Raw genomic sequence first — 26,750 nt, 5'->3', positions numbered from 1 at the left:
CCTAGCGAGAGGGTCTCAAGGACTCACCGTCCAACCCATCTACCTCTGACTCCACCTGGGAGTCTGAAGAAGTCTACCTCCCCTTGAAAACAAGGATTTCCTCACTAGGTCTTGCCATCCTTTGATGGCTTCCACCCAAGCTTCAAGGACCGGGAACACCCTTTTAAAACAACCTACTGATTCTACCTATGGTTTAAGTGCTGCTAGTCCGGAGTGCCAGCCACTAAGCCACTGTTGATACAATGTTTAGGATTTTTCAGGGAGGGTAGTAAGGCTGACGCTTTTTCCGTGAAGCTTGGCAAACTGGTAATGTGTGTGTGTGTGCTTGCAAATTCAAGCCGGTGACCCCTCCTTACAATTCCCAAAAGAAATGATTGGAGGAGACCACTACCCACTATGGGAGGAAGGCCCCCAATTTCCATTCAGGACGACGAACCCCCTATTTTGTCCTGCCTTTCTGACCCCAAGACCTCTTTGGAACGTTGGCCTTTGGGACCCCGAATTCTCTCTGGGGGCGAGACTTATTCCTTGCTTGCTTCCCCGCACTACACCAGACAGGAAAGGACTCTCACCCATCAGCCGTCCAATCTAAACGGTTTCCAGGCCAGGACATAACCAAAATAAGCCCTCCGTGAGAATCCTGCAGAGCTTAGCCTTGGACGCATTGTCCTAATGCCAAGCTTTAACTGAGATGACTAGGGCTGAGGATCTGGCAGACATATGCAGTGAATCAGTCAAGGCATCCACACTATATGCCACCCCCAAAAGCATGGGAAAGGACGACAAGATTGTCTCCATCCCTGCTCCTATGTGCGCCCCAAGGTAGATTCCCAGGTGTCCTTCAAGAGTGGATCCATCCTCTTGTCCATGGGATCTCTCCCAGGTAGAGGTCTGTATGCCTGGAAACCTGATAGAAGGCTGCGTCCAGTCTGGGTACCCTACCGACTGACGGAGGACCGTCCTCCGTGAAAAAGAAAACCTAGGCTTCAGGGCCCTTGAAAGGAAGGGTTTCATCCCCAGATCTTGCCAATCTTTGATGGCTTCCACCAGACCTTCCTGGGGCAGGAACAACTTCTTCTGTTCCCCCAGGCCCTGATACATCTGGTCATGGAGCAATAGTGGCTTCTTCTCCTGGATTCCCAGGGTGGTACGGATGTCTCCCAAGAGATCCTCCACCCCCCGAGGGAAAGCTTGTAGCGAGAGGGCTTACTACCCAACCCCTCTCCCTATGACTCCACCTGGGAGCCTGAAGAAGCGCTAACTGGCTCCTCCTCAGCTTGTCACTAGTGCCCCCACAATGCCCCTCCATTAGCGGAGAATAAGACCGACGGGCAGGTGCAATACTCTGCTGAGCTGACGGGGGGCCAGCCTGGGGCTGAACCCGACTGAAAAAAGGGGCATGCTGGGGATTGCAGTTCCTCGGGCCCACTGCACAGAGGGCATACTGGGCATTGCAGTTCCTCAGGCTCACCGCACACAGGGCATGCTGGGCATTGCAGTTCCTCAGGCTTACTGCACAAAGGGCATGCTGGGTATTGCAGTTCCTCAGGCTTACTGCACAAAGGGCATGCTGGGTATTGCAGTTCCTCAGGCTTACTGCACAAAGGGCATGCTGGGCATTGCAGTTCCTCAGGCTTACTGCACAAAGGGCATGCTGGGCATTGCAGTCCTCCAGCTCACTTTTAAAACCAAAGGCCATACTCGTAAGTAGAGTGTCCCCAGGAATGTCCCTAGGACCAAACACCACCAAAGTCCCAGTACCACCTCCCAACCCCTCGACCACCAGAGGGGGTCTACACCCGTGGAGCTATCGGATAAAAGGGAAAGGGAATATCCACCCCCGGGTTCCTCTCACCTTAGTGGCTGGTGCTGGCATACCAGGAGTAGTCTGGGCCGCCTCTGCCTGGGACATCTCCCACTGAGGATTGCGGTGGTCCCGCCTTCCTGAGCCACCCGCTGACATCTAAAGCGTTTACAGGCTCGCACCGGCCAGAGCCTGGCCCTCTCTCAAACCGAAGCTGCAACCGAAAGCCGCGGCCCCGGTAGAAGTGCATGCCCCTGCCAGACAAGACGTCACTATGCCCTCCGGTCCAGCCTCGAGCTGCCTCACTGGCCACACAGAACGCGGGGAGGAACGGTGCACCTCCGACGATGGCCCCCTGGACAGAATGAGAGCGGGGTCTTTGAAGCTTCTTCCCCACCCTCAGGAGAAGCTGGAGTGGCTAAGTGGCGGACCCAACGGTACCTTCCCCAAGGCTCCGCCAAAAAAAAAATAGAGATAGGGAGAGCTTCTCCCCACAGTAAAAACCGGCTTGAACCTCCCCAGTTGATCAGCCCTGGTTCCCAGCGATGTCTCGCCGCTGGAGGAAACACCAAAACGGAAGGTCCAGTGGGGCAGGAGGGGCTTAAATCTTGAAGCTAAGGCGGTGTTTTCCTGTGAAGGTAGGAGCCGAGATCTCTCAAAGGTGGCTGTCCTGAAAGATGTTTAGGGAAAAGTGACAGTGTAAAAATACATTGAAATGAATAAATGAAAATGTTTTTGAAGTGCCTCCATCCTTACATGACACTTTTGGGTCCCACAGGCATGCAAACAGCAATCATCCCTACACACGTGAGGTATCACTGCGAACGTCAGATCATGTGCAGTAATTCTAGCACCAGACCTCCTCTGTAAATCTAATGCGGTAACCTGTAAAGGCTTTTAAAACATCGCCTATGGATAGTAAAATTTACTTTATTTGTCGCCGTTGCATGGGTGTGTGCAATTTTAAAGCATGACATGTTTCGTATCCATTTACTTGGCATAACATCATCTTTTATATTTTACCAAAAAAAAAAAAAAACTGGGTTACGTATAGTGTTTTTTTTTTTTTTTTTGCATTAAGATTCAAAAACAGTGTATTTTTTCTCCCAAAAAAAAAAAAAAAAAAAAACTGCTGCGCAAATACCGTGTGACATTAAAAAAAAAAAAAAAAAAAATTTGCAAAACCCAATTTATTCTCTAGGGCAGTGATGGCGAACCTTGACACCCCAGATGTTTTGGAACTACATTTCCCTTGATGCTCTGGCACTCTGCAGTGTAGGTGAGCATCATGGGAAATGTAGTTCCAAAACATCTGGGGTGCCAAGGTTCGCCATCACTACTCTAGGGCCTCTGCTTTAAAAAAAATATATAGTGTTTGGGGGTTCCAAGAAATTTTCTAGCAAAAAATACTGATTGTTACATGTAAACAAAAAGGTGCCAGAAAAGGCCTTTTGGTCTTCAAGTGGTTAAAGCCCAACTCTGACCCTAAAATATCTTACCAGCACTTTCCTGGCACTCCTTCCTATGTCACAGCCACTGCAAAATACCTGGTTATGTGATTATGTCCCAAGATGCAGTACTTGGGCTTCAGCAGCCAATCCCTAGATCCAAGCACGGTCATATTATAGGAGTTCATATCATGAACCCTATGTAAACTCATTGTCATTGAACGTACATAGAGTTAGGAGTTCACAGCAAAGATGCCAAGTATAAGCAGGTTGGGGATGGGGCTGTATAGATCCCCTCAATGGGCAGAGTGACGGTCTCTTTAAACGAGTATTCCCAGGTTAGAATACACCTAGTGCATTTCGATTTTACCTTTAGGAACATTCTGATCCTCCTTGGCGACTTTGGGTTTGCCAGGAAGTTCCTCATCTGAGCTGCTGCAGAAAGATAAAATGAAGGTCAGTTGTCTGTACTCGCCGTATGCTCTGCTGAGGATATAAATCAGTGGAAACGCGAGTCTCTATTACCTGCTCCCATCAGACATGTAGTCTACTTCATGTCCTTCAAAGTCGCCATCATCACTGTCCTCTATGGCTTCATCCTCAACCTTCTTCTTCTTTTTCTTAGTTTTTGCATTTTTCTTCGGAGTCTTTGGCTTATGTTCATCTTAAATGAAAGAAAAATGACTGAATGATGGGTACTGCACATCTATAAAACCCTTGTATGGATCAAAAGATCTATAGTAATGTAATGCAATAGTTGCAACATCCCAGACCCGCAGCACTGCTCCAGACCCTCTCATTTCACCTGTCCACGGATAAACAGGGTTGCCGGTTTAAAGACACTCATCCTGGCTCACTGTTATAAGTAAAAGATGAATGGGAGCTGCACTCCACTCTTGCAATAACTTTTATGCAAGCATCAACAGTATGGCTGCAAACATGGTGTCTCCATCCAAAGTAACCACTGCCCTCTTCAAGCATTTCACTACAAATTACTTGCTCACAAGGCTATACTGTTGATGCTTTAATAAAAGTGGAGGAGTGGAGAGTGGAGTGCGGCGCTCATTTGTCTGTTAAATGTAATGCAATACATCTATTTTCTGTATTAATTTTATCTTACCCTTCAAGTTTATTTTTTAAAGCAGTAGTAAACTGCTGGGTGTTTTTTTTTCCCCAAGCTGCAAGGTAATGCCAGAATGTGCTAGTATGGATCGCATACTAGCACATTATGTTACACTTACCTGAAAACGAAGCATTCACTGTCACCACTGCAGGCGTGCTCATCTTCACCCGGTCTTTCTTCTGGGTTTGCGTCCTCCGGCTGTGTGACTGGTCGGAGTTGTGATGATGTCACTCACACGCATGCGCACAGGAGCTGCCATTTATGGCACAGAGCTCTGAAGGAACGACACGGTTGGCCATTCCTTCAGAGCGCATGTGCCAGTGATGTCACTGGCTGCATGTACAGTAAATATCTCCTAAACAGTGCATGCTTAGGAGATATTTACACTGCCTATAGGTAAGCCTTATTATAAGCTTACTTATAAAGTCAGAGATGGGAGTTTACTCCCACTTCAAGTACCACCTTCATCACATGAGCCAAGAGGAAAACTCTTAGCTGATGTAAGCTCTTTCACTGGTCTACGTGATCAGTGATGGTAGGAGATCTCCCAATCAGTGCGATAGGGCTCATTCACACGTGTATGGATTCTGAAGAATGAAGCAACCCTCAAACACACTTACAGCATTTTTGACGCGATGAAATAGCCTCAAGAAAGTCTGTTGAATGCCCATGAAAAATAGGATTTTTTATAACAGCTTACCTGTAAAATCCTTTTCTTTCGATGAACATCACGGGACACAGAGCCTCAGTAATTACTGATGAGTTATATAGGGTATCACTAGGTGATTGGACACTGGCACACCCTAAACAGGAAGTTCAACCCCCTATATAATCCCTCCCCTTGCAGGGATACCTCAGTTTTGTAGCCAAGCAATATAAGTGTATTAGAAGAGGGGTGAGACCTCTGTGTCCCGTGATGTCCATCGAAAGAAAAGGATTTTACAGGTAAGCTGTTATAAAAAATCCTATTTTCTTTCTCGAACATCACGGGACACAGAGCCACAGTAATTACTGATGGGATGCCCCAGAGCAATGCTACCTGAGGGGGGGGAACCACGACCAAGTAGGGTGCAATCAGACCTGAGGACCCTGTACCGCTGCCTGCAGCACACTACGCCCAAAGGCGATATCCTCATGCCTTCTCACATCCACCTGATAGAATCTGGTGAATGTATGAACTGAAGACCAGGTTGCGGTCTTGCAGATTTGAGCCATAGAGGCCCAGTGATGCACTGCCCAAGAAGCACCAATAGCTCCTGTAGAATGTGCTTTGATCTGAAACGGAGGAATCTTCTGTTTCAAACTGTAAGCTTGAATGATCAATTGTCGAATCCATTTAGAAATGGTAGCTTTTGACGCTGCCTGTCCTCTATTGGGACCCTCTGGCAGCACAAACAAAACATCCGTTTTGCGAATTTGAGCAGTTGTTTCCAGATAGGCCTTGACTGCTCTTACTACATCCAAAGAATGTAGTGACCTTTCTTCCGAAGAACAGGGATCTGGAAAAAAGGAAGGCAGAACAATGTCTTGGTTTAGATGAAAACCTGAAACCACCTTCGGTAAAAAAACTAGGATGAGGGCGCAATACCACTCTATACTTGTCCATCACCTAAGACACTGGCGTAAAAACTGAGGTATCCCGATAAGGGGAGGGATTATATAGGGGGTTGAACTTTCTGTTTAGGGTGTGACCAGTGTCCAATCACCTAGTGATACCTATATAACCCATCAGTAATTACTGAGGCTCTGTGTCCCGTGATGTTCGAGAAAGAAATGTTGTTTTTCTAGGGGGAAGTGCTTAAAGGGGAAGTGATGTAGAGGAAATTATCTGTCTCTCAACAGCACACAGCTAACAGTTTATAAATGCTTCACTGACATGCCATAAACAATATAGGCATGGTTAAGGTGCGCTACCATTGAAATTATTGGAGGTGGCCGACGGTTCCGGCAAGAAGCTCCGGCGCGGTATGCCAGGCCTTCAGACGCATGCGCCAGGGATGTCAGCGGCCTCATACAGGGTGAATATCTCCTAAACATTGCACGTTTAGGAGATATTCATTTTACCTACAGTTAAGCCTTAAAGCGGGCTTTACTACCGCTTTAACTTTTACTGAGGACAGCAGGTTGACACAAGACTCCACCCACCAATTCCTTCTTACAGACGACCCCATAGCTGGATCTCCTCTGGTCCCTCACCATCATCTCCGCTGCCATCGCTCTCGCTGGAGCTCATCTCTAGTTCATCTTCCAGATCGTGGATTTTCAGGTCACTCTTCTTCTTTTTCTTGCTCTTCCCACCCTTTTCTTGTTTTCCGCCACCTTCCTCATCCTCATCACCCTCTCCGCCCTGGTCCTTCAGGCGGCGCTGCTGCATGATGGTGAAGTGGTTCAGGATTTTGTTTCGCCTAAACAAAAAACATTGAAGGGAGATTTAAGGAGTTTTGTATTGCCATTGCTGGAACCACCATGTTTTTTTTTTTTTTTTTTTTCAGCTGTTGCCATTATTCTGCGTTGGAGGAAAGAAGCAGCCAGTTTACTTCTTGGAGAAAGATAAAAAAACGTTCAATAACACTCAAAAAAAAAAAAGAAAAAAAAAAAAAAAAAAAAGAAAACAGCACCACTTTGTGGTCACTTTAGTTCCTGCATCTCTCATTCAAGGCCAATTTGCAGGCATGTATTTCAAGTGCTGCACGATTTCCTTACTTAGGAAAAATGTAAACACTCACCAATTGCTTGTCAGGTCATAGAGCCAATTTACAATTTTTGCATTGCAAGACTGCGAGGTAACACACATTACACAACTCTGACATTTCTCTTGAATGGTACCCCTACATAGTGCATTGCAGCAAGAATTCTGTGATGCATACATCTGTGGCAGCCCATTATCTTCACTAGGCTGCCTTACTACTACAACATGTATTAACACAAATACCCCCTGTAAAGAGAGTGTGTGTGTGTGTGTGTGTGGGGGGGGGGGCGCACCCTAAACGTGAATATGTAAAGTTGGTGCATACAAAAATGCAAAAGGAGTAACTTTTAAATCTTACAACGCTTCTTAAAAGCACCTAATCTTAATGAGCAAATATGGGTATTTAGTCACTTAATATGGCCAAACCATGCTTAAGCTCAAAACTGCGGCAAAGTACCCCGTTTTCAGTGGGTCCTACACTATTCATCAAAAAGCAACCCCCATATTTACTCATTAAGATTAGATGCTTTTACCAATGGCCTACCGGGCCAATTCTGACATTTTTCTCCTACATGTAAAAATCATCATTTTTTTGGTTGAAAATATATATATCATTATATATGTTTTTTTAAGCAGAGACCCTACGGAATAAAATGGTGGTCGTTGCAACTTTTTATATCACACGGTATTTGCGCAGCAATTTTTTAAATGCGTTTATTTTGGGAAAAAAAAACAACAGTTTCATGAATTAAAAAAAAAAACAGTAAAGTTAGCCCACATAATGTGAAAGATGATGTTACACCGAGTAAATAGATACCCAACGTCACGCTTTAAAATTGTGCACGCTTGTGGAATGGTGCCAAACTTCGGTATTTCAAAATCCCCATAGGCGACGCTTTAAATTTTTTTACAGGTTACCCGTTTTGAGTGACAGAGGAGGTCTAGTGCTAGAATTATTGCTCTCGCTTTAATGTGCGGCAAACTGCAGGCATTATTCAGATATCCCCACTCAAAGTCTGCAACGTCATATGACATTGGGCGGGCAGGAAGTGGTTAATCAGCCTTGTAAGATTTAAAAGTTGCTCCTTTTGCATGTGTGCGCTATTCTCTGTCAATATATATATATATATACACACACACACATATACACACACACACATTATATATATATATATATATATATATATATATATATATATATATATATATATATATATATATATATATATATATAATCTTTATCTTTTAATGGCCTATTTAAATTGTTCATTGAATATTTTATCAATAAACAAGGCCCTTACCTTTCCCATTCCTGTTCGGCCTCTTCTGCAGTCAGCGTCCGATGCTTGGCCACTGGAGTAAAATTGTACCAGTTGGAGACAGGGAACGCTTCAAACGCTCCATCTGGACATTGGGTGAAGATGAAGTAGGAGGCATTCTCTGTCACTCCACCTTTTTTAATTCCTTTAAACCTGGGGAGACAAGACACACTCTGACTGCTGTCCTTAAACAAAAGGCCATGGGTTCACCTTGTCAGACAGTCACAGAACATCTCCCAGCGTTAGACTTACTTGCGTCCAGCCTTGCCGTTAACCCTCAGCATCCAGGGCTGGTCCTCCACCTTGAACTCTTTGAGAATGATGCCGTATTTCTTGCGTCTGGCCTCCTCCCTCAGCTTGCGATTAAACTCGCTCCCAGCCCCAGAGTCAGGCATTTCCTCATCCTGGTACATTTTCTTAGCACTCAGGTCACGCTCCATGCGAGCCTGGATTGTAGAGAAAAACATCTGCCTTTAGGTGGAAGTGTATGTCATAAAACAGTCCTGCTAATAGGTACAATATTCCATTTCACAGTACACAACAGCTTCCTTTCTATCAATTTCCACCTTAGTTACTTAACAGGGGAATGTGGGCGTTTTCTGAAGTGTTTCTCAACTCCAGTCCTCAATGTTTTCAGGCTTTTACCATTATCTTGCACAGGTGATTTGATCAGTTTCACTGCCTTAGTAATTACGACAGCCGTTGCATGAGGGAAATCCTGAAAACATGACCTGTTGGGGCGCCTTGAGGACTGGAGTTGAGAAACACTGATCTATGCTACATGGAGGACTTTTTAAGTGACTCTGTTGCCTCTTTAAAAAAGAACGCCCTTGCAAAAGGAGACCTGTTATACCTACTTGTTCCACTGCCCATGCCTGAGATCTTTGTTGAAGATGTGGCTGTTCAAGAGCCACAAACACATTAGTGATGCAGGGATTGGTGGCTGGAACTCCAATGTGCAAATGTTGTGCAGGCATTCAAAACAATTCGGAAGCTTGGATGAGAAAAATCCAATCCAAAAAAGGGATGGCGGGACTGATAAGTATTAGGGGTCTTTAAAATGCCTTGACGGGTGGGCGTCAGTGCATGCAGACTACCCCCTACACATGTGATCAAGGCTCAATGTTTAAAAGACCTGAAATCCAATGAATGAAAAGGGTGGTCCAGGGACAGTTGAGCTGGGGAGCAAAAGGCTAGACCAGGGGTCTCAAACTGGTGGCCCTCCAGCTGTTGCAGAACTACAATGCCCATGAGGCATTGCAAGGCTGACAGTTACAAGCAGGACTCCCATAGGCAGAGGCACGATGGGACTTGTAGTTCCCCAACAGCTGGAGGGCCGCCAGTTTGAGACCCCTGGGCTAGACGAAGGGGGATCTCCAAACTACGGTCCTCCTGCTGTTGCAGAACACGTCCCATGAGGCATTGTAAAACTGCCATTCACAGACATGACTAGGCATGATGGGAATTGTAGTTGCTGAACAACTGGAGGGCCGTAGTTTGGAGAGCCCTGCGCTAGAGGATACTGGACATATTCTAGCCAGAAAAAAAAACTGGCTCCGACTTGCTGCCTCTTCTAATGCACATTGTGAGAAGCTCACAAACATTTCCTGTGCCCGGGTGACAACACTCTCAATGTACTGTATCTGTGGAGGCTACAGAACACCCCCCACCTCCTTTTCTCCATAGTATAGGGAAGAAGGGAGAGAGGGGTTAGTCAACAGTGATAGCTGAACAATGTAACTGATCCATCCATAGAGATGGAACGCACAGAAGTTTATCAGCTCACAAGATTTCTGGCAAGATTAACTTTTTTTTGTTTTAATTAAATAGATATAACAAAATGCTTTAAAGAAAATGGTATATTTAACGGACCTAAAGGAAGGAAATAATAGCAGTTCATAGTTTACATAGACCTCAAAAAGGTTCCTGTGCTACATTAAAGCACTAAAAGAAGCAGAGATGACTGTGGTCACACACCGGGAAGACATCAGAGACCGATGTATACAGCAAATGTTGTTTACCTGGTTCCATGTAGAGAAGTCCACTTTATCTGCAGCATTGAAGGCCATGACATTGTACCTCTTACTGGGGTTCCTGTATAAGAGAGGGACATAGGAAATTACCCCTGTACACATTATGAAATGATCCTTACCAGGTGAACCTGTTAGCTAATTCAAATTCTTTTTTTTTTTTTTTTTTTAATCTTGCTTAAAAGAGGAAGTAAACTCCCAGCTCTGACTTATACCTATAGGTAAGCCTATAATAAGGCTTACCTATAGGTAGTGTAAATATCTCCTAAACTTTCCTTCTGACCCCTGTGCCGTAAATGGTGGCTTCCACATGCATACGCGGGAGTGGCGTCATCGCGGCTCTCACCAGTCACTAGCACATTATGACTTTACCTTGCAGGGGAAAAAAAAAAAAAAAAAGGCCAGCGGAATACAACAGCTTTAAAGTGATTGTAAAGGTTTACATTTAAAAAGTATTCATACCCCTTGAAATTTTACACATTTTGTCATGTTACAACCAAAAAACGTAAATGTATTTTATTGGGATTTTATGTGATAGACCAACACAAAGTGGTACATAATTGTGAAGTGGAAGGAAAATGATAAATGGTTTTCAAATGTTTTTTACAAATAAATATCTGAAAAGTGTGGCGTGCATTTGTATTCAGCCCCCTTTACTTTGATACCCCTAACTAAAATCTTGTGGAACCAATTGCCTTCAGAAGTCATCTAATTAGTAAATAGAGTCCATATGTGTGCAATTTAATTTCAGTATAAATAAAGCTGTTCTGTGAAGCCATCAGAGGTTTGTTAGAGAACCTTAGTGAACAAACAGCATTGTGAAGGCCAAAGAACACACCAGACAGGTCAGGGATAAAGTTGTGGGAGGAGTTTAAAGCAGAGTTAGGTTATAAAAAAAATATTGCAAGCTTTGAACATCTCACAGAGCACTGTTCAATCCATCATCCGAAAATGGAAAGAGTATGGCACAACTGCAAACCTACCAAGGCATGGCCGTCCACCTAAACTGACAGGCCAGGCAGGGAGAGCATTAATCAGAGAAGCAGCCAAGAGGTCCATGGTAACTCTGGAGGAGCTGCAGAGATCCACAGCTCAGGTGGGAGAATCTGTCCACAGGACAACTATTAGTTGTGCACTCCACAAATCTGGCCTTTATGGAAGAGTGACAAGAAGAAAGCCATTGTTGAAAAAAATCCATAAGAAGTCCCGTTTGCAGTTTGCAAGAAGCCATGTGGGGGACACCGCAAACATGTGGAAGAAGGTCCTCTGGTCAGATGAGACCAAAATTGAACTTTTTGGCCTAAAAGCAAAAGGTTATGTGTGGCGGAAAACTAACACTTCACATCACCTGAACACACCATCCCCACCGTGAAACATGGTGGTGGCAGCATCATGTTGTGGGGATGCTTTTCTTCAGCTGGGACAGAGAAGCTGGTCAGAGTTGATGGGAAGATGGATGGAGCCAAAAACAAGGCAATCTTGGAAGAAAACCTGTTATGCCGCGTACACACGGTCGGACTTTTCGTCTACAAAAGTCAGACGTACGCCGACGGACCAAATCCGGCGGATAATCCGATCGTGTGTGGGCTTCCCCGGACTTTCAGCGGACTTTTCCAGCCGCAAATCTGACGGACTTTAGATTTGAAACATGCTTCAAATCTTTACGTCGTAACTCCGCCGGACCCAGAAATCCGCTCGTCTCTATGCTAGTCCGACGGACAAAAACCCACGCTAGGGTAGCTATTGGCTACTGGCTATCAACTTCCTTATTTTAGTCTGGTGTACATCATCACGTACGAATCCATCGGACTTTTGTGTGATCGAATGTAGGCAAGTCCGTTCGATAGAAAGTCCGCCGCAAGTCCGCCGAAAGTCCGTCGAAAGTCCGTCGAACGGGCTGTCGGACTTTTGTAGCCGAAAAGTCCGACCGTGTGTACGCGGCATTAGAGTCTGCAAAAGATTTGAGACTGAGCTGGAGGTTCACCATCTAGCAGGACAACTACCCTAAACATACAGCCAGAGCTACAATGGAATGGTTTAGATTAAAGCATATTCATGTGTTAGAATGGCCCAGTCAAAGTCCAGACCTAAATCGAATTGAGAATCTGTAACAAGACTTGAAAATTGCTGTTCATAGACGCTCTCCATCCAATCTGACAGAGCTTGAGCTATTTTCCAAAGAAGAATGGGTAACAATTCCACTCTCGAGATTTGCAAAGCTGGTAGACACATCCCCAAAAACACTTGCAGCTGTAATTGCTGTAAAAGATGGTTCTACAAAGTATTGACTCAGGGGGGCTGAATACAAATGCCCGCCACACTTTTCACATTTGCAAAAAACATTTATCATTTTTCATCCACTTCACAATTATGTGCCACTTTGTGTTGGTCTATTGCATAAAATACATTTAGGTTTTTGGTTGTAACATGACAAAATTTGGAAAATGTCAAGGGGTATGAATACTTTTTCAAGGCACTGTATATGTCTGGGCAAAAAAACCCATGTAGTAAATCACTGCAGTACATCCCCATTTGTTGTGTCTTTAAAATTCTCCCCTGCTGGACCACATATCACCGTCATAAACTGCTCATGTGAGAAATGTCTGACGTTAGCAGCTGCTTCTTGGCTTTGGACTAGTTATGGGAAAACACCACGGCCGTTTCTTGGGGATTGTGAAAAATAAAGCCAGACCTCCATGGATAGTCCCTGGATCACTGTATTGGTTCTCACCTGGGAACACGAACGACATACTCCGTCACAGACTGACCGCTTCCCCCCTGCAAGACAAAGACCAAGTGAGAACAGGAACAAACATGGCAATGTGTCATGGGTGCATATCATCACATTATGATTTTTAATATCATGTACAATAAAGTTTAGGACAATTTAGTTGCTTTTAAAGTCCTAATAGAGGTTTTCAGCAGGAATGCATAAATTGAAACTTTGCAGATTTTGCTGGGCACATGTTCAGTCAACCATGTCAAAGATCTCACCACACATCACCAATTTACTAACAGACATATCAGCCTGGATGTCACACCACTTCCTCAAACTCAATCTATTGAAAAAAACCGAGCACATAACGTTGCCTCCCCCATGTGCCCCGTCCCCTGATAAGATCAATGGAACAAATTTCAATCCGTACCCGCATGCCAGGTTGTTAGGTGTAATCCTGGACTGTGAACGCTCCTGTCGGCCCCACATCCATTCACTGTCCAAAGCTTCTACCTCAAACTCGGCAACATCTCCAAAATACGTCCCTTCCTAAACAATGACACCACCAAGCTTTTAATCCACTCCCTGGTTATCTCTCACTTTGATTACTGCAACTCCCTCCTCATTGGATTACCTTTACATAGGCTTTACCCTCTTCAGTCCATAATGAATGCTGCTGCCAGACATATCTACCTTACCAACTGTTTAGTGTCAGCTACTCCACCCTGTGTAGTGGGTAGATGTTCTGGTGGCCGCACATTGAAGCAGACCCACTAGTTACGGTGTATGGCAACCTCAGCCTGAGCTCCAACCAGGCCACACCTCCCAGCATGTTTTGCTCTGCCCCTGTGAGCTTGATCATGAAGGAAATCCCCACGATTAAGCTCAGACGGGTGGAGCGAAAACGTGTTGGGGGTGTGGCCTGGTTGTAGCCCAACACCATAACTAGTGGGTCTGCTTTGATGTGCAGCTACAGGGACACCTACCCCACTACACATTGACGTCTGGGGCTGGGACGATCTCCTTCCCCTGCCGGCACTCACAGCAGTGGACTGAGGACTAGCACCCCTTCAAAGCCTGAGCGACTCACATACTATTTACCTAGTTACCCCACACTGCCAATCCCTTCATTGGCTGACACTCATCCAATGAATTAAATTCAAAATACTAACAACTGACAAGGCATCCTCAACTCCGCCCCCAACTACATCACTAACCTAGTCTAAAAATAACAAACAAATCATTCTCTTTGTTCCCCCCTGTTCTCTGTCTCCCTCGTCACCTCCTCCCAAGACCCCCTGTTCTCTGGCTCCCTCGTCACCTCCTCCCAAAACCTCCTGTCCTCTGGCTCCCTCGTCACCTCCTCCCAAAACCTCCTGTCCTCTGGCTCCCTCGTCACCTCCTCCCAAAACCTCCTGTCCTCTGGCTCCCTCGTCACCTCCTCCCAAAACCTCCTGTCCTCTGGCTCCCTCGTCACCTCCTCCCAAAACCTCCTGTCCTCTGGCTCCCTCGTCACCTCCTCCCAAAACCTCCTGTCCTCTGGCTCCCTCGTCACCTCCTCCCAAAACCTCCTGTCCTCTGGCTCCCTCGTCACCTCCTCCCAAAACCTCCTGTCCTCTGGCTCCCTCGTCACCTCCTCCCAAGACCTTCTGTTTTCTGGCTCCCTCGTCACCTCCTCCCAAAACCTTTTGTTCTCTGGCTCCCTCATCACCTCCTCCCAAGACCCCCTGTTCTCTGGCTCCCTCGTCACCTCCTCCCAAGACCCCCTGTTCTCTGGCTCCCTCGTCACCTCCTCCCAAGACCTCCTGTTCTCTGGCTCCCTCGTCACCTCCTCCCAAGACCCCCTGTTCTCTGGCTCCCTCCTCCCAAGACCCCCTGTTCTCTGGCTCCCTCCTCCCAAGACCCCCTGTTCTCTGGCTCCCTCCTCCCAAGACCCCCTGTTCTCTGGCTCCCTCCTCCCAAGACCCCCTGTTCTCTGGCTCCCTCCTCCCAAGACCCCCTGTTCTCTGGCTCCCTCCTCCCAAGACCCCCTGTTCTCTGGCTCCCTCCTCCCAAGACCCCCTGTTCTCTGGCTCCCTCCTCCCAAGACCCCCTGTTCTCTGGCTCCCTCCTCCCAAGACCCCCTGTTCTCTGGCTCCCTCCTCCCAAGACCCCCTGTTCTCTGGCTCCCTCCTCCCAAGACCCCCTGTTCTCTGGCTCCCTCCTCCCAAGACCCCCTGTTCTCTGGCTCCCTCCTCCCAAGACCCCCTGTTCTCTGGCTCCCTCCTCCCAAGACCCCCTGTTCTCTGGCTCCCTCCTCCCAAGACCTCCTGTTCTCTGGCTCCCTCCTCCCAAGACCTCCTGTTCTCTGGCTCCCTCGTCACCTCCTCCCAAGACCCTCTGTTCTCTAGCTCCCTCGTCACCTCCTCCCAAGACCTCCTCTTCTCTGGCTCCCTCCTCCCAAGACCCCCTGTTCTCTGGCTCCCTCCTCCCAAGACCCCCTGTTCTCTGGCTCCCTCGTCACCTCCTCCCAAGACCTCCTGTTCTCTGGCTCCCTCGTCACCTCCTCCCAAGACCTCCTGTTCTCTGGCTCCCTCGTCACCTCCTCCCAAGACCCCCTGTTCTCTGGCTCCCTCCTCCCAAGACCCCCTGTTCTCTGGCTCCCTCCTCCCAAGACCCCCTGTTCTCTGGCTCCCTCCTCCCAAGACCCCCTGTTCTCTGGCTCCCTCCTCCCAAGACCCCCTGTTCTCTGGCTCCCTCCTCCCAAGACCCCCTGTTCTCTGGCTCCCTCCTCCCAAGACCCCCTGTTCTCTGGCTCCCTCCTCCCAAGACCCCCTGTTCTCTGGCTCCCTCCTCCCAAGACCCCCTGTTCTCTGGCTCCCTCCTCCCAAGACCCCCTGTTCTCTGGCTCCCTCCTCCCAAGACCCCCTGTTCTCTGGCTCCCTCCTCCCAAGACCCCCTGTTCTCTGGCTCCCTCCTCCCAAGACCCCCTGTTCTCTGGCTCCCTCCTCCCAAGACCCCCTGTTCTCTGGCTCCCTCCTCCCAAGACCCCCTGTTCTCTGGCTCCCTCCTCCCAAGACCCCCTGTTCTCTGGCTCCCTCCTCCCAAGACCCCCTGTTCTCTGGCTCCCTCCTCCCAAGACCCCCTGTTCTCTGGCTCCCTCCTCCCAAGACCCCCTGTTCTCTGGCTCCCTCCTCCCAAGACCCCCTGTTCTCTGGCTCCCTCCTCCCAAGACCCCCTGTTCTCTGGCTCCCTCCTCCCAAGACCCCCTGTTCTCTGGCTCCCTCCTCCCAAGACCCCCTGTTCTCTGGCTCCCTCCTCCCAAGACCCCCTGTTCTCTGGCTCCCTCCTCCCAAGACCCCCTGTTCTCTGGCTCCCTCCTCCCAAGACCTCCTGTTCTCTGGATCCCTCGTCACCTCCTCCCAAGACCCTCTGTTCTCTAGCTCCCTCGTCACCTCCTCCCAAGACCTCCTCTTCTCTGGCTCCCTCCTCCCAAGACCCCCTGTTCTCTGGCTCCCTCCTCCCAAGACCCCCTGTTCTCTGGCTCCCTCGTCACCTCCTCCCAAGACCTCCTGTTCTCTGGCTCCCTCGTCACCTCCTCCCAAGACCTCCTGTTCTCTGGCTCCCTCGTCACCTCCTCCCAAGACCTCCTGTTCTCTGGCTCCCTCGTCACCTCCTCCCAAGACCTCCTGTTCTCTGGCTCCCTCGTCACCTCCTCCCAAGACCCCCTGTTCTCTGGCTCCCTCGTCACCTCCTCCCAAGACCCCCTGTTCTCTGGCTCCCTCGTCACCTCCTCCCAAGACCCCCTGTTCTCTGGCTCCCTCGTCACCTCCTCCCAAGACCCCCTGTTCTCTGGCTCCCTCGTCACCTCCTCCCAAGACCCCCTGTTCTCTGTCTCCCTCGTCACTTCCTCCCAAGACCCCCTGTCCTCTGGCTCCCTCGTCACCTCCTCCCAAAACCTCCTGTCCTCTGGCTCCCTCGTCACCTCCTCCCAAAACCTCCTGTCCTCTGGCTCCCTCGTCACCTCCTTCCAAAACCTCCTGTCCTCTGGCTCCCTCATCACCTCCTCCCAAGACCTTCTGTTCTCTGGCTCCCTCATCACCTCCTCCCAAGACCTTTTGTTCTCTGGCTCCCTCATCACCTCCTCCCAAGACCCCCTGTTCTCTGGCTCCCTCATCACCTCCTCCCAAGACCCCCTGTTCTCTGGCTCCCTCATCACCTCCTCCCAAGACCCCCTGTTCTCTGGCTCCCTCGTCACCTCCTCCCAAGACCTCCTGTTCTCTGGCTCCCTTGTCACCTCCTCCCGAAACCTCCTGTTCTCTGGCTCCCTCCTCCCAAGACCCCCTGTTCTCTGGCTCCCTCCTCCCAAGACCCCCTGTTCTCTGGCTCCCTCCTCCCAAGACCCCCTGTTCTCTGGCTCCCTCCTCCCAAGACCCCCTGTTCTCTGGCTCCCTCCTCCCAAGACCCCCTGTTCTCTGGCTCCCTCCTCCCAAGACCCCCTGTTCTCTGGCTCCCTCCTCCCAAGACCCCCTGTTCTCTGGCTCCCTCCTCCCAAGACCCCCTGTTCTCTGGCTCCCTCCTCCCAAGACCCCCTGTTCTCTGGCTCCCTCCTCCCAAGACCCCCTGTTCTCTGGCTCCCTCCTCCCAAGACCCCCTGTTCTCTGGCTCCCTTCTCCCAAGACCTCCTGTTCTCTGGCTCCCTCCTCCCAAGACCTCCTGTTCTCTGCCTCCCTCGTCACCTCCTCCCAAGACCTCCTCTTCTCTGGCTCCCTCCTCCCAAGACCCCCTGTTCTCTGGCTCCCTCCTCCCAAGACCCCCTGTTCTCTGGCTCCCTCGTCACCTCCTCCCAAGACCTCCTGTTCTCTGGCTCCCTCGTCACCTCCTCCCAAGACCTCCTCTTCTCTGGCTCCCTCGTCACCTCCTCCCAAGACCCCCTGTTCTCCGGCTCCCTCGTCACCTCCTCCCAAGACCTCCTGTTCTCCAGCTCCCTCGTCACCTCCTCCCAAGACCTCCTGTTCTCTGGCTCCCTCGTCACCTTCTCCCAAGACCTCCTATTCTCTGGCTCCCTCGTCGCCTCCTCCCAAAACCTCCTGTCCTCTGGCTCCCTCATCACCTCCTCCCAAGACCTTCTGTTCTCTGGCTCCCTCATCACCTCCTCCCAAGACCTTTTGTTCTCTGGCTCCCTCATCACCTCCTCCCAAGACCCCCTGTTCTCTGGCTCCCTCGTCACCTCCTCCCAAGACCCCCTGTTCTCTGGCTCCCTCGTCACCTCCTTCCAAGACCCCCTGTTCTCTGGCTCCCTCGTCACCTTCTCCCAAGACCTCCTATTCTCTGGCTCCCTCGTCGCCTCCTCCCAAAACCTCCTGTCCTCTGGCTCCCTCATCACCTCCTCCCAAGACCTTCTGTTCTCTGGCTCCCTCATCACCTCCTCCCAAGACCTTTTGTTCTCTGGCTCCCTCGTCACCTCCTCCCAAGACCCCCTGTTCTCTGGCTCCCTCGTCACCTCCTCCCAAGACCCCCTGTTCTCTGGCTCCCTCGTCACCTCCTTCCAAGACCCCCTGTTCTCTGGCTCCCTCGTCACCTTCTCCCAAGACCTCCTATTCTCTGGCTCCCTCGTCGCCTCCTCCCAAAACCTCCTGTCCTCTGGCTCCCTCATCACCTCCTCCCAAGACCTTCTGTTCTCTGGCTCCCTCATCACCTCCTCCCAAGACCTTTTGTTCTCTGGCTCCCTCATCACCTCCTCCCAAGACCCCCTGTTCTCTGGCTCCCTCGTCACCTCCTCCCAAGACCCCCTGTTCTCTGGCTCCCTCGTCACCTCCTCCCAAGACCTCCTGTTCTCTGGCTCCCTTGTCACCTCCTCCCGAAACCTCCTGTTCTCTGGCTCCCTCCTCCCAAGACCCCCTGTTCTCTGGCTCCCTCCTCCCAAGACCCCCTGTTCTCTGGCTCCCTCCTCCCAAGACCCCCTGTTCTCTGGCTCCCTCCTCCCAAGACCCCCTGTTCTCTGGCTCCCTCCTCCCAAGACCCCCTGTTCTCTGGCTCCCTCCTCCCAAGACCCCCTGTTCTCTGGCTCCCTCCTCCCAAGACCCCCTGTTCTCTGGCTCCCTCCTCCCAAGACCCCCTGTTCTCTGGCTCCCTCCTCCCAAGACCCCCTGTTCTCTGGCTCCCTCCTCCCAAGACCCCCTGTTCTCTGGCTCCCTCCTCCCAAGACCCCCTGTTCTCTGGCTCCCTCCTCCCAAGACCCCCTGTTCTCTGGCTCCCTCCTCCCAAGACCCCCTGTTCTCTGGCTCCCTCCTCCCAAGACCCCCTGTTCTCTGGCTCCCTCCTCCCAAGACCCCCTGTTCTCTGGCTCCCTCCTCCCAAGACCCCCTGTTCTCTGGCTCCCTCCTCCCAAGACCCCCTGTTCTCTGGCTCCCTCCTCCCAAGACCCCCTGTTCTCTGGCTCCCTCCTCCCAAGACCCCCTGTTCTCTGGCTCCCTCCTCCCAAGACCTCCTGTTCTCTGGCTCCCTCCTCCCAAGACCTCCTGTTCTCTGGCTCCCTCGTCACCTCCTCCCAAGACCCTCTGTTCTCTGGCTCCCTCGTCACCTCCTCCCAAGACCTCCTCTTCTCTGGCTCCCTCCTCCCAAGACCCCCTGTTCTCTGGCTCCCTCCTCCCAAGACCCCCTGTTCTCTGGCTCCCTCGTCACCTCCTCCCAAGACCTCCTGTTCTCTGGCTCCCTCGTCACCTCCTCCCAAGACCTCCTGTTCTCTGGCTCCCTCGTCACCTCCTCCCAAGACCTCCTGTTCTCTGGCTCCCTCGTCACCTCCTCCCAAGACCTCCTGTTCTCTGGCTCCCTCGTCACCTCCTCCCAAGACCCCCTGTTCTCTGGCTCCCTCGTCACCTCCTCCCAAGACCCCCTGTTCTCTGGCTCCCTCGTCACCTCCTCCCAAGACCCCCTGTTCTCTGGCTCCCTCGTCACCTCCTCCCAAGACCTCCTGTTCTCTGGCTCCCTCGTCACCTCCTCCCAAGACCCCCTGTTCTCTGGCTCCCTCGTCACCTCCTCCCAAGACCTCCTGTTCTCTGGCTCCCTCGTCACCTCCTCCCGAAACCTCCTGTTCTCTGGCTCCCTCCTCCCAAGACCCCCTGTTCTCTGGCTCCCTCCTCCCAAGACCCCCTGTTCTCTGGCTCCCTCCTCCCAAGACCCCCTGTTCTCTGGCTCCCTCCTCCCAAGACCCCCTGTTCTCTGGCTCCCTCCTCCCAAGACCCCCTGTTCTCTGGCTCCCTCCTCCCAAGACCCCCTGTTCTCTGGCTCCCTCCTCCCAAGACCCCCTGTTCTCTGGCTCCCTCCTCCCAAGACCCCCTGTTCTCTGGCTCCCTCCTCCCAAGACCCCCTGTTCTCTGGCTCCCTCCTCCCAAGACCCCCTGTTCTCTGGCTCCCTCCTCCCAAGACCCCCTGTTCTCTGGCTCCCTCCTCCCAAGACCCCCTGTTCTCTGGCTCCCTCCTCCCAAGACCCCCTGTTCTCTGGCTCCCTCCTCCCAAGACCCCCTGTTCTCTGGCTCCCTCCTCCCAAGACCCCCTGTTCTCTGGCTCCCTCCTCCCAAGACCCCCTGTTCTCTGGCTCCCTCCTCCCAAGACCCCCTGTTCTCTGGCTCCCTCCTCCCAAGACCCCCTGTTCTCTGGCTCCCTCCTCCCAAGACCCCCTGTTCTCTGGCTCCCTCCTCCCAAGACCTCCTGTTCTCTGGCTCCCTCCTCCCAAGACCTCCTGTTCTCTGGCTCCCTCGTCACCTCCTCCCAAGACCCTCTGTTCTCTGGCTCCCTCGTCACCTCCTCCCAAGACCTCCTCTTCTCTGGCTCCCTCCTCCCAAGACCCCCCTGTTCTCTGGCTCCCTCCTCCCAAGACCCCCTGTTCTCTGGCTCCCTCGTCACCTCCTCCCAAGACCTCCTGTTCTCTGGCTCCCTCGTCACCTCCTCCCAAGACCTCCTGTTCTCTGGCTCCCTCGTCACCTCCTCCCAAGACCTCCTGTTCTCTGGCTCCCTCGTCACCTCCTCCCAAGACCTCCTGTTCTCTGGCTCCCTCGTCACCTCCTCCCAAGACCCCCTGTTCTCTGGCTCCCTCGTCACCTCCTCCCAAGACCCCCTGTTCTCTGGCTCCCTCGTCACCTCCTCCCAAGACCTCCTGTTCTCTGGCTCCCTCGTCACCTCCTCCCAAGACCCCCTGTTCTCTGGCTCCCTCGTCACCTCCTCCCAAGACCTCCTGTTCTCTGGCTCCCTCGTCACCTCCTCCCAAGACCTCCTGTTCTCTGGCTCCCTCGTCACCTCCTCCCAAGACCCCCTGTTCTCTGGCTCCCTCGTCACCTCCTCCCAAGACCCCCTGTTCTCTGGCTCCCTCGTCACCTCCTCCCAAGACCCCCTGTTCTCTGGCTCCCTCGTCACCTCCTCCCAAGACCCCCTGTTCTCTGGCTCCCTCGTCACCTCCTCCCAAGACCCCCTGTTCTCTGGCTCCCTCGTCACCTTCTCCCAAGACCTCCTATTCTCTGGCTCCCTCGTCGCCTCCTCCCAAAACCTCCTGTTCTCTGGCTCCCTCCTCCCAAAACCTCCTGTTCTCTGGCTCCCTCCTCCCAAGACCCCCTGTTCTCTGGCTCCCTCCTCCCAAGACCCCCTGTTCTCTGGCTCCCTCCTCCCAAGACCCCCTGTTCTCTGGCTCCCTCCTCCCAAGACCCCCTGTTCTCTGGCTCCCTCCTCCCAAGACCCCCTGTTCTCTGGCTCCCTCCTCCCAAGACCCCCTGTTCTCTGGCTCCCTCCTCCCAAGACCCCCTGTTCTCTGGCTCCCTCCTCCCAAGACCCCCTGTTCTCTGGCTCCCTCCTCCCAAGACCCCCTGTTCTCTGGCTCCCTCCTCCCAAGACCCCCTGTTCTCTGGCTCCCTCCTCCCAAGACCCCCTGTTCTCTGGCTCCCTCCTCCCAAGACCCCCTGTTCTCTGGCTCCCTCCTCCCAAGACCCCCTGTTCTCTGGCTCCCTCCTCCCAAGACCCCCTGTTCTCTGGCTCCCTCCTCCCAAGACCCCCTGTTCTCTGGCTCCCTCCTCCCAAGACCCCCTGTTCTCTGGCTCCCTCCTCCCAAGACCCCCTGTTCTCTGGCTCCCTCCTCCCAAGACCCCCTGTTCTCTGGCTCCCTCCTCCCAAGACCCCCTGTTCTCTGGCTCCCTCCTCCCAAGACCCCCTGTTCTCTGGCTCCCTCCTCCCAAGACCCCCTGTTCTCTGGCTCCCTCCTCCCAAGACCCCCTGTTCTCTGGCTCCCTCCTCCCAAGACCCCCTGTTCTCTGGCTCCCTCCTCCCAAGACCCCCTGTTCTCTGGCTCCCTCCTCCCAAGACCCCCTGTTCTCTGGCTCCCTCCTCCCAAGACCCCCTGTTCTCTGGCTCCCTCCTCCCAAGACCCCCAGTTCTCTGGCTCCCTCCTCCCAAGACCCCCTGTTCTCTGGCTCCCTCCTCCCAAGACCCCCTGTTCTCTGGCTCCCTCCTCCCAAGACCCCCTGTTCTCTGGCTCCCTCCTCCCAAGACCCCCTGTTCTCTGGCTCCCTCCTCCCAAGACCCCCTGTTCTCTGGCTCCCTCCTCCCAAGACCCCCTGTTCTCTGGCTCCCTCCTCCCAAGACCCCCTGTTCTCTGGCTCCCTCCTTCCAAGACCCCCTGTTCTCTGGCTCCCTCCTCCCAAGACCCCCTGTTCTCTGGCTCCCTCCTCCCAAGACCCCCTGTTCTCTGGCTCCCTCCTCCCAAGACCCCCTGTTCTCTGGCTCCCTCCTCCCAAGACCTCCTGTTCTCTGGCTCCCTCCTCCCAAGACCTCCTGTTCTCTGGCTCCCTCGTCACCTCCTCCCAAGACCTCCTCTTCTCTGGCTCCCTCCTCCCAAGACCCCCTGTTCTCTGGCTCCCTCCTCCCAAGACCCCCTGTTCTCTGGCTCCCTCGTCACCTCCTCCCAAGACCTCCTGTTCTCTGGCTCCCTCGTCACCTCCTCCCAAGACCTCCTGTTCTCCAGCTCCCTCGTCACCTCCTTCCAAGACCACCTGCTCCCTTGTCACCTCCTCCCATGCTCTCCTCCAGGACATCTCCCGAGCCTCTCCCATCCTATGGAACTCTCTACCCCAATCTGTCTATCTCCTACTCTGTCCACTTTTAGGCGATCCCTGAAAACCCTTCTCTGCAGAGAAGCCTATCCTGCCCCCATCTAATACCTGTACTTTTATTTTCTCTATCAGCTCATCCCCCCACAGTCATACAGCCTTTTGTATAACTTGACCTTGCCTTTTAGATTGAAAGCTCTAACAAGCAGGGTCCTCTGATTCCTCCTGTATTGAATTGTATTATAAAAGTATACTGTCTGCCCTCACTTTGTAAAGCTTTGCGTAAACTATTGGCGCTATATAAATCCTGTATAATAATAATAGCCACCTAAAACACAAGTCGTGGGACTGAACCCACTTATGAAGTTCCTGTGTACGGTCTGTTTGATAGTAACAATGACAGCACACTTACCAGGGACGTCATAGTTGGAAACGAATTATCACCTGAGCTCCACACCTGGAATACAGGAGGATACAATTCATGGAATTAAAACTGATGAATGGGAGAAGGACACAGGAAAGAGAAGCAGAGCAAAGATGATACAGGAGGTGAGGAGGGGGTGGGGATTATACAAGGATGGAGGTCTTGGGGGGATACAAGAGGGCGTCAGAACCTAGAGAGAAGTAGAACTTTGCAGGTGTGGCATAGCGCAGCAACAGCATAAGCCAGCCTTATATGTAAAAGGGAACTCCAAACATTTCCCCATCAATGCTAAACAGACAGAGCAATCTTCTTTGCCAGCTATTGTATTCCAACAGCCGGAACCTGGGGCTGCAATCGCCCGCCGATCAAAGGCTGCAGTCTCCCCCCGATCAAGGGCTGCAGTCGCCCCCCCCCCCCGACCATCGGCTGCAGTCGCCCCCCCCCCCGACCATCGGCTGCAGTCGCCCCCCCCCCCCGACCATCGGCTGCAGTCGCCCCCCCCCCCCGACCATCGGCTGCAGTCGCCCCCCCCCCCGACCATCGGCTGCAGTCGCCCCCCCCCCCCCCGACCATCGGCTGCAGTCGCCCCCCCCCCCGACCATCGGCTGCAGTCGCCCCCCTCCCCGACCATCGGCTGCAGTCGCCCCCCCCCCCCGACCATCGGCTGCAGTCGCCCCCCCCCCCCGACCATCGGCTGCAGTCGCCCCCCCCCCCCGACCATCGGCTGCAGTCGCCCCCCCCCCCGACCATCGGCTGCAGTCGCCCCCCCCCCCATCGGCTGCAGTCGCCCCCCCCCCCCATCGGCTGCAGTCGCCCCCCCCCCCCATCGGCTGCAGTCGCCCCCCCCCCCCATCGGCTGCAGTCGCCCCCCCCCCCCATCGGCTGCAGTCGCCCCCCCCCCCCCCATCGGCTGCAGTCGCCCCCCCCCCCCCATCGGCTGCAGTCGCCCCCCCCCCATCGGCTGCAGTCGCTCCCCCCCTCTGACCATCGGCTGCAGTCGCCCCCCCCCCCCCCATCGGCTGCAGTCGCTCCCCCCCTCTGACCATCGGCTGCTGTTGCCCCCCCCCGACCATCGGCTGCTGTTGCCCCCCCCGACCATCGGCTGCTGTCGCCCACCCCAATAATTGGCTGCAGTCGCCCCTCCCCCCCCCCGATCATCGCCTGCAGTCAGGGCTGGTACAAGGATTTTTGACACCCTAGGTGAAACCTCATTTTGCCCCCCCCCCCCCCATTTGGCTCCACACCCTTTGCCCTGCCTATGTATACCCCACCTTTTTAATTAGGTGCCCATCAAATTCAGCTTCACCAGCGCCCATCAAATGCAGCCTTACCAGCGCCCATCAAATGCAGCCTTACCAGCGCCCATCAAATGCAGCCTTACCAGTGCCCATCAATGAATGTTTGCTTGCTTCCATTCATTTGAGAGTTGGGACACAGACACAGGCCGCTGCGGCTGCCTGCTAATGCTGAGACTTAGGTGCTTGCTGCAGAAAGAAGAGAGTAGGAACACCACTGGCCAGGCACCCTAGGCAGTATTGCGCCCTAGGCGGCTGCCTAGTTTGCCTAGTGGTAGCACCGGCCCTGCCTGCAGTTGCCCCAATCAAGGGCTGATCATCGGCTGCAGTCGCCCCGATCATCGGCTGTAATCAGCGTCTGGCTGACTTTTTTTCCATCTGGCTCCTTCGGTTCCTCAGTTGAGATTTGTGCAGCTGGGTGATGTCTCTATGGCTTGAATTTCAGCTGATCCATTGGAGCCACAAGAGCACCGCAGGGGAGGTCCTGTACAGAACACAGGAAACAGGAGCTGAGCCCAGAGCTGTGAAGAGTCTTCTGACTCCTCTCTACATCTCCAGATCCATGGTGGGGGGAGGGGGCTGCACAACAGAAGAAATAGAAAGCAGGTCATCTCCTCACTTCACACGAATTACTAGAGACGCGGATACTGGTCTATGGAGTGACCTGAGCTGGTGACTCAATCAGAGCTGATGGGGAGAATGAAGAAAGAAGAGGTGATCAGTGAGGACAGACAGTGATGAAGATGTCAGTGAAGGGTGGGGATGGACATTACCAGTAAATTCGGGGCTCCTGTCTCCCCCTCACTCGGTCCAGTCACAGAATTATCCGGTTACAACACAGAAAATCTTCTTCCCCGCACATCTACGCACGTTTCCGGCTTTGCACACAACTTCCGGTGCAACCAGGAAGCCCACGATCGGCCATGTTTATTGTTGGCATATAGAGATCGCCGGCCGCCATATTTGTTGTTGGCACGAAGGCATACCATTGAATAGTGAAGGTGTAGTGCTGATCAGTGGTTATGGAGATGTGTCCTCTCCTCACACCTAGCCTGGGTTTTCAGCAAACTACATTAAAAAAAAAAAAATCTCTTGTCTTCAGATCTTCTGATCTGAGCATAAGGATTGAGAGAAATATGGAGACTCCTCTGACAACCTATTATAGATTTAGGTTGGGTTCACACCATCGGCGCATCCTGCTCACAGCCGAGGGCCTGGTGCCTCCTGGTTCACTCTGATTTCTCCTTCTGCAGCACACCGACAGTAAAGCCTGATTAACAACTGTGCTGGTTTTATAGAAAGAAATACAATTAAAGTAGAACATTACCCATAACAACTTGATAACAAAAAATAAATAATGTTCTTTAGCAAGGAACATACATTCCACATTAATAATTATGCTACCAAAATGAGTGTGTGCTATAAATTGCCTCCAGCATTGCTTCTGTCTCTTCTTGCTGGAGGCTGCCTTTTTGCTGAAGCCCAGAGCCCCTGAACAGCAGTAAATCATAAAGCGGAACTGAATTCATCGATTTTATGGTTTCAAAAAACAGTTACATTCCTGGAATGCTGGAAATGCAAACTTGTCACATTTGATTGCGTCCTCTACCAAACTGTCAAACATATGCAGGGGGGGCCCGTGCATTGTGAGCGCACGGATCAGGCGCCGCCCCCCCTAACACCGCCCTCCCTGTCCATGCGCCCCTGCCCCTTTCAGGATGCCGTGTGCCTGATTTACAATTTCAGGGATAGGCGGGGGTGGGTGTATTTTGAAGCACGTGATTAGAGCCAGATGCTCTAATAGGTTTGAAAATAGGGTGGGCTTGGGGCGC

The 26,750-nt window shown here is 52.1% G+C and overlaps 1 protein-coding gene across 1 annotated transcript in view; it reads right to left on the bottom strand.

Moving 5' to 3' along the window:
- The window catches only part of GTF2F1 (general transcription factor IIF subunit 1), a 38,624-nt gene extending 12,785 nt beyond the window's left edge, over positions 1-25,839 (bottom strand). Inside the window, exons 1-9 of the mRNA XM_073622747.1 lie at positions 25,692-25,839; positions 23,612-23,656; positions 13,145-13,191; positions 10,405-10,477; positions 8,636-8,829; positions 8,366-8,536; positions 6,572-6,780; positions 3,778-3,916; positions 3,623-3,687 (exon numbers count right to left, since the gene is read on the bottom strand). Of these exons, the coding sequence (XP_073478848.1) occupies positions 3,623-3,687; positions 3,778-3,916; positions 6,572-6,780; positions 8,366-8,536; positions 8,636-8,829; positions 10,405-10,477; positions 13,145-13,191; positions 23,612-23,623 (910 nt within the window). The 5' untranslated portion in view covers positions 23,624-23,656; positions 25,692-25,839. The remainder of the gene's footprint in view (positions 1-3,622; positions 3,688-3,777; positions 3,917-6,571; positions 6,781-8,365; positions 8,537-8,635; positions 8,830-10,404; positions 10,478-13,144; positions 13,192-23,611; positions 23,657-25,691) is intronic.
- Positions 25,840-26,750: the final 911 nt, after the last annotated feature.

This window comes from Aquarana catesbeiana, linkage group LG03 (genome assembly GCF_042186555.1).
Source record: "Aquarana catesbeiana isolate 2022-GZ linkage group LG03, ASM4218655v1, whole genome shotgun sequence".
Lineage (NCBI taxonomy): Eukaryota > Metazoa > Chordata > Amphibia > Anura > Ranidae > Aquarana > Aquarana catesbeiana.
This window is presented reverse-complemented; position numbering and strand designations above follow the sequence as displayed.